The sequence below is a fragment of the Portunus trituberculatus genome, chromosome 47 (assembly GCF_017591435.1).
Source record: "Portunus trituberculatus isolate SZX2019 chromosome 47, ASM1759143v1, whole genome shotgun sequence".
Lineage (NCBI taxonomy): Eukaryota > Metazoa > Arthropoda > Malacostraca > Decapoda > Portunidae > Portunus > Portunus trituberculatus.
The window spans coordinates 14,701,026-14,712,253 of NC_059301.1; the positions used below are offsets into that span (position 1 = coordinate 14,701,026).

Below are 11,228 nucleotides of genomic sequence, written 5' to 3' on the forward strand. Positions count from 1 at the left end.
GGGAGGCAGCGTGAGCAGCCCAGAGTGTGGCAAGTGTTTGTGTGCGGAGCGGCGGGCGGCCAAGTAGCAGAGGCTGGAGAAGGAAGTGGGCCTCGGAAGTGTTGGTGTAAGTGACCAACCCACGACAGGAATCCGCCGTCTATTTCGGTCTCCAGGTGTTGCCACAGCGGCGGCGACCCTCTCTCCCTCCCTCTCTCCTCTTACGTTGCCAACCAGGGCAGCAAACCCCTCGCGCCAATTACACCCCAACGACAGCAGCGGCCGTGATGCATGCGTCTCGTACTGCCTTGCCAACCCTTCGAGCCTCAAGGGGCAGTGCGGTGCGGCGGCGACAGTGTGGGAGGTACCCAGGTAGCGCGTGCGTGGGTTGAGGCTGCACGTGATGCTCAGGTCGTGTGTCCTCAATGTCGCTGTGTAGGACTGAAACATGACCTGCTGGCGTGTGACGACAGTAAGAGAAAACCATACCATTGTGATTTTAATGCGGAGTAATCAAAGTCAAGATCAGTCTTTCATTTCATGTTTATTATTACAAAATATATGATAATATGTCAAATTTGTTATCGACGCATGCAGTTCATTGCCTTATTATTGAGTTCCTATGTATTATGACATTCATGCTTTTCTCACTGTAGAGAATAATAAGTATAGAATTACTATGCTGTGATTAGAGGCGTGCAGTTTGCTTGTGTGTGGCACTGGTAGGCAAGTAGTGGGCAGAAGACAAGCTGTGTGCTGTGCTAAATTTATGCATGGTTAAGTCGAGAAGTAAAAGAGACAAACTGAAACGAGATATCCCAATGCACAGGTCATCAGATACTGAGAAAAGTATAAGTGTCTGAAACATTACAGAAAAAGTAAGACATGTTAAAGTGCAGAGTTTTGTAAAAGAATTATTCACGCAAGTAAGAGAATATGTCTAGTCAGTCCTTACTGGAGCGAGTGAACTGTGTGTTAGCGTAGTGATGGATTACCAGTCAGCGAGGGTATGTACTGCGCATGACTGGTCCGGTTTGTCTGTGTGTCACTTCCATAAAACTTGAGCTGTAATCATCCTTATGGAAATATAGAAGGAAAAGACACAATTATTTCTTTATATTAGCAAAAATAGCACAAATAGGATACGGCAAGATGGCGACAAATGCTACTAAATAGAAAATTGTTGTGAGAGCAAAACAAAATAGCTTTGTGATATAAGAATGGTGAGGCTAGTAGTCTTGTCCTTTCAGTGGCTTTGCTCAATCGACCTGCAAATAAAACAGAGATTTGTGGCGTCCTGAAAACCCCTTTCTCAGACGAAGGAACGAGGCCACAAAAAGTAATGTTAATGATAATGATGTTGTTACGATAATAGATGTTAGTATAGTGATGAGGATGATGATTACTACTACTACTACTACTACTACTACTACTACTACTACTACTACTACTACTACTACTACTACTACTACCACTGCTACTACTACTACTACTACTACTACTACTACTACTACTACTACTACTACTACTACTACTACTACTACTGCTACTACTACTACTACTACTACTACTACTACTACTACTACTACTACTACTACTACTAGTAGTAGTAGTAGTACTTCTACTACTGCTGCTGCTGCTGCTGCTGCTGCTGCTGCTGCTATTGCTACTGCTGCTGCTGCTGCTGCTGCTGCATGCTGCTGTTGCTGCTACGGCTGTTGCTGCCGCCGCTACTGCTGCTGCTACTAGTTGTAGTAATAGTGGTATCGCTATACTTATTAATATTGTTGTTGTTGTTGTTGTTGTTGTTGAGAAACTTTGTATAATATAAACAATAATAGTTGCGGTACTTTGATATGGTGAGGGAAAGAAGATTCCTTCCCATATCACTTTATATCCCACTCTTTCTTTTTTACTTTTTCCTCACTTTCGTGACGAAATCAAATTGAATCATATTGCTATGAAGATTCTTGGCACTCTACTTTCTTCATAAAGATATTACACTTGTGCCAAGATGAAAGCTTGGTACAGGTCGTGGCTTGTGTCCTTGGAATAGAAGCAGCTTTCTTATGATATACATACACTATTCCAAGAGTCTGTGTCATCCAACACTTGCCATACAGCGCCGTCTACCTACTCCTCTTGGAGAGACTAGTTCGGTTCCGTGGCACCGCATCTGATAGACAGTCTTTAGCTTTTGTGCCTTCATGACTTTTCCGCACACAACTTGCCTTTTGTATCTCTCTCTCTCTCTCTCTCTCTCTCTCTCTCTCTCTCTCTCTCTCTCTCTCTCTCTCTCTCTCTCTCTCTCTCTCTCTCTCTCTCTCTCTGTATATATATATATATATATATATATATATATATATATATATATATATATATATATATATATATATATATATATATATATATATATATATATATATATATATATATATATATATATATATATATATATATATATATATATATATATATATATATATATATATATATATATATATATATATATATATATATATATATATATATATATATATATATATAACACACACATACATAAAATGTGTGTGGCGCGCGCGCGCGTGTGTGTGTGTGTGTGTGTGTGTGTGTGTGTGTGTGTGTTTGAGTGAGTAAGTCTGCGGGGTCCGCGCTTGTGTGTGTGTGTGTGTGTATGTGTGTGTGTGTGTGTGTGTGTGTGTGTGTGTGTGTGTGTGTGTGTGTGTGTGTGTGTGTGTGTGTGTGTAATTCACCTCGGTCGTCTGCTGGCCACCCAACCAGTCTTCCCCATTACGGAGCGAGCTCAGAGCTCATAGACCGATCTTCGGGTAGGACTGAGACCACAACACACTCCACGCACCGGGAAAGCGAAGCCACAACCCCTCGAGTCACATCCCGTACCTATTTACTGCTAGGTGAACAGGGACCACACATTAAGAGACTTGCTCATTTGCCTTGCCGTTTCCGGGACTCGAACCCGGCCCTCTCGATTGTGAGTCGAGCGTGCTAACCACTACACTACGCGGTGTGTGTGTGTGTGTGTGTGTGTGTGTGTGTGTGTGTGTGTGTGTGTGTGTGTGTGTGTGTGTGTGTGTTTTGAGTAAGTCTGCGGGGTCCGCCTTCCGTATTTTTAACTTGTGTCGCCTTGACCAGCGTCCAGGGGCGCTGCCTTGGCCTGGCTAGCGGTGTCCGTATCGTGCGAGTTGCTTCATGTCGCTCGCTGTACATGGCACGACGTAATTCACGTCAGAATTCTGTGCACACTGGCACAGGTAGCAGTGTGTGGTGGGATGGTGTTGCACCGCTCAGTGTGGACATAACATGGTACGTGGTTGCAGGTGACTCCTGGGACCCCCGGGGCGCAGCACTTGGATGTGGGCGACACCATCATTATGATCGAGGGCCACGACGCCCGCTCCCTGTGCCACTTCGACGCCTACGATCTCATAAAGGGTGCTGGGAACAGCGTGGAGCTCACAGTGAGGAAGGGCTCGTCACGGTGAGTTTATCCGCCTGCTGAATGCACGTGGCTGTCTGGTCTCCTTCCCTCCTTCCCCTCCACCTCATCCGCATCATCATTTTGATATTTACTTTCTATCCGTATCTCACATCGCTAATGTTTGCTGCACTCTTGATCTAATGTCACAACATATATCAAACAATTCCGTTGTGATACATTTTTCTTTCAGGCATTATATGAAATCTTGTTTTCAGAATACTTCAATAAAGCATATTTTTGTCTTTTCTCCACACACATTATTTTCATCACGCATATTGATATTTCTTAACCACAATTCTTTGTATTATCAGGGTTTTTTTTCCTCCAGGAAAATAAACAAAATTAAGGTTGTTAGATATCTTTGCGAGGGGATGCAATTCGAAAATGCGTCAAAGATTTATGTATTAGTACTCCCAACACCATCACCGCCGCCACCACCACCACCACCACCACCACCACCACCACCAACACCCTATATACTATTTCCCTGCAGTCACCGAGTCTTTCAGCAATAGATGAGGACAATTTTTGGCAGCCCTCGCCACCTACATCTCTTGACTGTGTTTGTTCCGTGCTACTCTGCTGACTCCCCTTACCACCAGTGTACCAAGTGACCTCCACTGTAACCTTGTAACCTAGAGTGCTCTTAATCTGCAGTGTTCCCCGCAGCCTTCAGTGTAACATGTGATCTGCAATGTACCGTGTGACCTGCAGTGCACTATGCGACCTGCCGTGCTCTCAGTGCCTTGCAGAATGACGAGCAGGACGAGCAGTGAGAAGTCTTGTTGCCATTTCTTATTGCCGGGCTGTCTCTGCTGTTGTCCACGGCACTAAATACTTCCGCTGCAGTCACGCTTCGAAATCAGTTAATAACACCTCCCCCCCCAATTTTCTCTATCTGTCTGAGTGAAGTAACCGCAGTTTCACATCTTGATCTAATTTTATGGCTCAATTTACGCGAGGTATTTCTTTGCAGACACTTGGTGGAGGAGAACCTAGCGCATCAAGAGAAGCTGGAGCAACAAATAGTGGAGGAACGACAGACCCGGCCAAGAGGCGTTCGTTCCCCCTCCCAGGCCTCGTCCTCTCAGTCCCCCCATCGCTATCCGTCTCCCCTTCAGCTGAGTTCTCCCACTAGGGGGCTTACGTCTCCGTCTCGCTTCTCAGAGTCACCCGTTAGGCAGGTCTCGCCGCCAATACAGGTTGCCTCCCCATCCTCTCAGTTTCCATCGTCACCTGACATGTCCTCTCCCAGCCACGTGCCGTCCTCCCCCACCTCCACCTCCTTCACTTCCGCCTACTCCAGTCCACCCGACCAGTTCTCCCCGCCTGCATACGTGACCTCCCCGCCACACTTCCACCTTCATAAGTCACACCTTTATTTTCAGCCACACTCCCCACAGCCACACCTACAGTCGCCTTACGCACAGCCACAGCCACAGCTACAGTCACAGGTACATTTACAACAACAGTCACATATACAGTCACTGCAACAGTTACAAATACTACAGTCACAGCAACAGTCACAAATACAGTCACAGATACAGTCGCCGGGCCCACAGCCACAGCAACAGCCACAGATACAATCTCCGCGTCCACAGCCTCAGCAATACCCACAGCATCAGTTACAGCAACAGTCACAGATCCAATCACCACGCCCACAGCCACAGCAACAGCCAGAGATTCAATCACCACGTCCACAGCCACAGCAACAGCCGCAATCACAATCACAGATACAATCACCACGTCCACAACCACAACCACAGCCACAGCAACAGTCACAAATTCAGTCACCGCGCCCACAGTCACAACCTCAGCCACAGCAACAGCCACAGATACAGTCCCCGCGCCCACAGCCACAGCAACAGACGCAGATACTGTCACCACGACCACAGCCACAGCAACAGACGCAGGTACAGTCACCACGCCCGCAGCCACAAGCACAGCCGCAATCACAATCACAGATACAATCCCCGCGCCCACAGCCACAGCAACAACCACAGCAACTATCACAGATTCAATCACCACGCCCACAGCCACAGCAACAGTCACAGATACAGTCCCCACGCCCACAGCCACAGCAACAGCCACAGCAACAGTCACAGATACAGTCCCCGCGCCCACAGCCACAGCAACAACCACAGCAACTGTCACAGATTCAATCACCACGCCCACAGCCACAGCAACAACCGCAGTCACAGTCACAAATACAATCACCGCGTCCACAGCCACAGCAGCAGTCACAGATACAATCACCACGCCCACAACCACAGTCACAGACACAGGTGCAATCACCACGCCCACAGCCGCCACAGCCACAGATACAATCCCCGCGCCCACAGCCACAGCAACAACCGCAGCAACAGTCACAGATACAGTCACCACGCCCACAGCTACAGTCACAGATACAGTCACCACGCCCACAGCTACAGTCGCATCCACGGTCGCGGACGTCACCACACTTGAAGCCCCTACCAAAGACACAAATACCGCCACAGCAGGAACCACTGGAGGAGGAAAGTGAGGTGGAGGTTGAGGAAGAAGAGGAGGAAGAGGAGCCACTGTCACCAAGCTTCAACTCTCATCACCTGTCTTCTAAGCTCCAGCAGCTCCAGTTTCAGCAGAGCACACAGATGCACTCAATGAGTCAGTCATCCTTTCAAACTTACCAACAGACAACTTATCAAGACAGGCAAACAACACACACCGTGCAGAGCTCCCACTCCTCCTCACAACTCCCGCCGCCCTCTGGAACACCCACGGAAGAGTCGGTGGAGGTTCAGGACCCACAGCTGTTGACGGAAGACCAAAAGAGGAGACAGCTTCAGCAACTCATTCTGGAAAAGCGGCGATTGGAGGAACTAATGATGATTGCCAAAAGAAGGGAATCGACCCCAACCCGACAGTCACCCGTTCCTCGGCAGTCATCGATCCCTCGTCAGTCTCCGTTCTCTCCTCTTTCCCCAGTTTCCCGCCAGTTTTCCTTCTTTCCACAGTCTCCTCTTCCCCAACATTCTCCCGCCTCCTTCCAATCACCTGTTTCTCGCCAAATACCTATTCTACCTCAGTCTCCAGTTCCACACGAATCTGTTGTCTCTGGCACAGACCAGCCGTCCAGTGCTCAGGAAGACACTCCAGCTGTAACTGGACAAGCACAGTCCCCTGGGCTGGGCCAGCCGGCAATACCAGTCGGTCTGACACGACAGACGGAAACAGTGACCAAAGAATCGTCATTATCTCTTAAAATTTCAGCTGTCCAAGCGATGGACAGAAATGGTAAGAAGCAGGTGCAACCAGCCGAAGATAGAAAGGACGAAGAAAGACTGAGGGAAGAAAATAGACTCCGTGATGAGGAGATCAGAAAAATGCAAGAAAGGAAGTTAGAGGAAAAGAGAAAGAGAAGTGCTGCCAGAAGAACAGGAAGTCAGTCTTCCTCTGAAGGGCAAAACAGAGCATCGCGTGAAGCTCGGCGTCTCAAGGCAGAGGAAAAGGCAAAGAGGCGAGCAGAAAGTGGCGAGGAGAGCGAAACACTCTTTGTGGAAGAGTCAAAGATGGCGACCACTGAACAGAGGAAGAGGGAGCAACGTGCTCACACAGAGAAGAAAAAACAGGAGGCTAGAAAGAAAATAGAAGAGCAGAAGAGGAAGGAGGAGGACAGGTCGAGAGGTCTTGAGGAACAGAAGAAGCAAATCGAGCGAATCGCTGAGCAGGAGAGGAAGAAATTCGAAGAGAAACTGAGGCAGGAAGAAAAGAAAAAGATTCAAGAGCAATTCAGAAGAGACCAGCTGAGGATACAAGAGGAGATGAGACGAAGAGAAGAGAGGAAACAAGAGGAAAAAAGAAAGAAAGAGCTAGAGGAACAGAGAAAGAAAGAAGAACAAAAGAGATTAGAGGAAGAGAAAATGAAAGAAGAGAGGAGGAAAGAGGATGAAATGAGAGCTGCGGAACTCAGAAAAAAACTGGAAGAGGCAAAGCGGAGAGAAGAAGAGAAGAGACTTGAGGAACAGAGGTGGAGGGAAGAGCAAATGAGGATTGAAGAAGAGAGAAGGAAGAAACAAGAAAGAAGAATGGAGGAAATGAGGAAAGAAGAAGAGAGAAGAAACGAGGAGAGAAGAAAAGAAGAGGAAAGAAGAAGAGAGGAAGAGAGAAGGAAGGAAGAGGAGAGAAAAGAGAGGAGGAGAAAAGGAAGGAAGAGGAGAGAATGAGAGAAGAAGAAAGGAGAAAGAGGAAGAGAGAAGGAGAGGAAGAAAGAAGAAAGGAAGAAGAAAGAAGAGAGGAAGAAAGGAGAAAAGAAGAAATGAGAAAGAAAGAGGAAGAGAGGTTAAGAGAAGAAGAGAGGAAGAGAGAGGAGGAGAGAAGAAAAGAAGAGGAGAGGAAAAGAAAAGAAGAAGAGAAAAGAAATATTGAGGAAAAGAGAAAAGAAGAAGAGATAAGGAAAGAACGGGAGAGGAAGGAAGAAGAAAAGAGGGAAGCAATAAGGAGGTTAACTGAACTGAAGAGAGAGGAAGAACAAAGGGAAGATGAGAGGCGGTTACAAGAGATAATACGGCAGCAGGAAGAAAGCCTCAGAGAAGAAGGCAGGAGGCTGGAGGAGCGAAGGCAGCACGAGCAAAGGACTGAGGCAACCCAGCACCAACAACACCAGCAGCAGTTACAGCAACAACATCAGCACCAGCAACACCAGCAGCAACAACAACAACAACAGCAGCAGCAACATCCGCAGGGGGCGAGGCCACGCTGGGGGCAGCAGGAGAAGGTGGCGGGGAGTCAGCGCGAGGCGGGCAAAACACAGGAGGAGATAGAGGAGCTGAGGCGAATGGAGGAAATGAAGCAGCAGGAAGAAGAGAGGATGAGGCAGGAGGCTGAGGCGTACGAGAACTATCGCCGCCATCTGGAAGAGAAGAAACGCTCCCACTACTATGACTCGGACGACTACGCCTCCGAGTGGGACAGCGTGCCGGAGGAGGAGGATGAGTTGCCTGTTCAGGAGAAATTCACCGAACTCCGCGCCCAAAGTGAGGAGGAGCTTTATGACGCACAGGAAAAGTCCATCCGTAACCTGGAGAGACAAATCCGCAAGCAGAGTGAGCGGGAGAGGCGGCGACGATCGACGGAACGCACTCTGTCTGACTCCGAGCAGTATCGCCAGCCCTCACAGCTGTTCCACTTACAGCACCTGCAGCAGCAACTCCAGCCACCACCCTCAGCATCGCAGCAGCAACAGCAGCAGCAGCAGCAACAGAAGTCACCAAAGAGTAGAGGTGACCAGAGGGCGTCAGTGAGGGCCCACTCCTCCAGCACCGGTGACCTGCGATCCAAGACCCTGCCGGTGACCAAGTTCAGTCCAGACCCCATGGAGTTCGGGTTCCGGCCCATCGACAAGCCACAAGGCAAACTTTCGAAGTCCACGGGCAATTTGAGTGGTGGGCCGTCAGCGGTGGCGGCTGCGGCAGTGGCGGGAGCAGAGGCTGGGGCCGTGGCGCTGACGGAGACCACTAGGGAGACAGGCGGGGCGTGGTCACTGCCTCATTGTCTCTCCAGCAGCCTCGGAGATCTGCAGCAGGCTAGTACCCTCTCTAATTGTTACTCATTCTGCTTCTTCTCAGTTAATCAGTTAATTCATTCTCTCTCTCTCTCTCTCTCTCTCTCTCTCTCTCTCTCTCTCTCTCTCTCTCTCTCTCTCTCTCTCTCTCTCTCTCTCTCTAATACATTTACTAATTCATGCGATATTCATTTAATTTAAAATGTGACATGTTTTTATTTTTCCAGAAAGTTCATTCACAGCTCAGTGTCGTCGGGGTGGGAAGGAAAGGATGGTGATGACAGAGGTGCTGATCTAACACCTTCCTCCATTAACAGGTGTCCTCCAAACCGCCTCTACCTTCAAGCAGGACCCGCGCCAGGTTGAGGCACGCCACAAGCGAGGAGACTCTCTCACGCCCGCAAGCCACCCGGTGGGTCTCTTCTCTGGGCGGGGCAGGGTGTCGGGCAGGAGGGTGTGGGTCAGGGTCGAGCCAGACAAGGAGTTGGTGGGATCGGGATTCCTGGGCGAGGCAGTGAGTGGGTGAGGCGGGGAGTGAGTGATGTAGGGAGAGGGTGAGAGAGTGAAGGGACAGGGAGGAGTGAGGGAAACAGGGCGGGGGTGGGCGGGCAAGAAGTATAAGTTGAGTTCGGAATTTATGAGTAAGATTTCATCAGGTAGTAACCTTCCAGACAAAAAGTGATCCGAGGAAATATGAGCATGCACACTTCACCGCCGCACATGGTAACAGGCACACTGCAGCGCACTTTACATCACTTTCTGTTCACGCTTTCTTTATCCGAAAGCCTGTCGCTGGGAGGAAGGAGCTGCTGTGTCTGTGAACCGCTGCGAACTATCGGGCGTAGTCACAGGGAATGCAGTGATAAATGTATGAATGTAGTGATTCAGTAACTGGGGTACATAAGATTAGGTAAAGAAAACCACGTACAGATACATAAATGTTGGTGAGAATGAGGTGAAGAAAAGAAAGTTGCCACACTGTGAGACGTTCATCAAGTGTGTGTCTCTACGTCTCCTTGTTAATAATGACCTACTTTGTGTTGTCATGCAAATATTTATGTCGTAATTCTGCGAGCTGTGTTAAGATGCCCAATTGTCCTGCATTAACAAGATGCTCACTGACCTGCTCTGCCTCCCGAAGCTCGCTCCCGCCGGAGGAGAGCCCTGGTTACGTCTCGGAGGGGGAACTGTAAGTTGGTGTGGCATGCCTCGCACCACCACCACCACCACCACCTCCGCCACTAACCCGCCTCACACTGACCTGGACTGGCTGCCTCCTTATCTTCCTCCACACCTCTATTTCCTCCACCAAAATCCTCATCCACACCCCAACCACCACCACCACTACCACCACCACCACCACCTCAACAGTAGACCTTAGGAAATCTGCTTTACTCGATTTTCATGGAGAGCAAAGTCACACTGGAATGCCATTGGCTCCATCACCTGCTCTTTGTCTTCACTTCACCCTGGGAATTGCCTTTGTCCCTCGCCTTCACCTCAGCTTGATACATATTTCCGAAGTCAGTTCAGTTCACAGGTAACACACCTCCACATACCGCACTCTAATTGGCTTGTGGAATTTCACTAATGAATTTTCCCGGTCCCGCCTTGGAGTGGCCGGGGCAGGGAACGGAAATGTCCTCAGGTGAACACGCCTCCCAACACTCTTTCTTCCCTCCCGCAGTCTGCATTCATACCCTTGAGCTGAAATATTTTCCCAATAGGTTCTCTCTCTCTCTCTCTCTCTCTCTCTCTCTCTCTCTCTCTCTCTCTCTCTCTCTCTCTCTCTCTCTCTCTCTCTCTCTGCTTTTTTTCTCCTACGATTCTGTTTTCCCTAGGACTCTCAATATTTTGCCACTATGGAGCAGATACCAGACACACTGACGCATATGTTGAGGGGTTGGCAAGCTTCTCCTCATTACATAAAGCAAAACAAAATTCATCACCCATTCCTTCCCCGTCCCCCACATTTGCCACCCAGGGTCAGCTGGCGCAGTGAACACGTCGCTTCATAGTTGTATTTGGTCTTTTAACCTTGAATCCACTCGTCTGGTGTCTGTCCGTCCGTCCGTCCGTCGCTCGGTGAGGTGCAACAGATCTACAACCTCATGCTGTTTTTCTATGCTGTTTACCCTCCCTTGCTATCATTACTAGTGTATGGGAGGCCTCAGTACCACCCGTCGCCCTCCGCTGTGGTGACTCCGA

The 11,228-nt window shown here is 48.9% G+C and overlaps 2 protein-coding genes across 2 annotated transcripts in view; both read left to right on the top strand.

Annotated features, from left to right (window-relative positions):
- Positions 1–965: 965 nt before the first annotated feature.
- On the top strand, positions 966–6,722 carry LOC123498155 (transcription factor SPT20 homolog). Its single transcript, XM_045245325.1, has 7 exons — positions 966–986; positions 3,318–3,478; positions 4,014–4,081; positions 4,193–4,250; positions 4,455–5,998; positions 6,085–6,415; positions 6,584–6,722. Exons 1-7 carry the CDS (start codon positions 966–968, stop codon positions 6,720–6,722), a joined length of 2,322 nt encoding a protein of 773 aa, XP_045101260.1.
- An 855-nt stretch (positions 6,723–7,577) lies between these two features.
- Positions 7,578–11,228, top strand: part of LOC123498125 (histone-lysine N-methyltransferase 2D-like) — an 80,162-nt gene continuing 76,511 nt past the window's right edge. Inside the window, exons 1-3 of the mRNA XM_045245300.1 lie at positions 7,578–9,041; positions 9,338–9,432; positions 10,162–10,209. Of these exons, the coding sequence (XP_045101235.1) occupies positions 7,776–9,041; positions 9,338–9,432; positions 10,162–10,209 (1,409 nt within the window). The 5' untranslated portion in view covers positions 7,578–7,775. The remainder of the gene's footprint in view (positions 9,042–9,337; positions 9,433–10,161; positions 10,210–11,228) is intronic.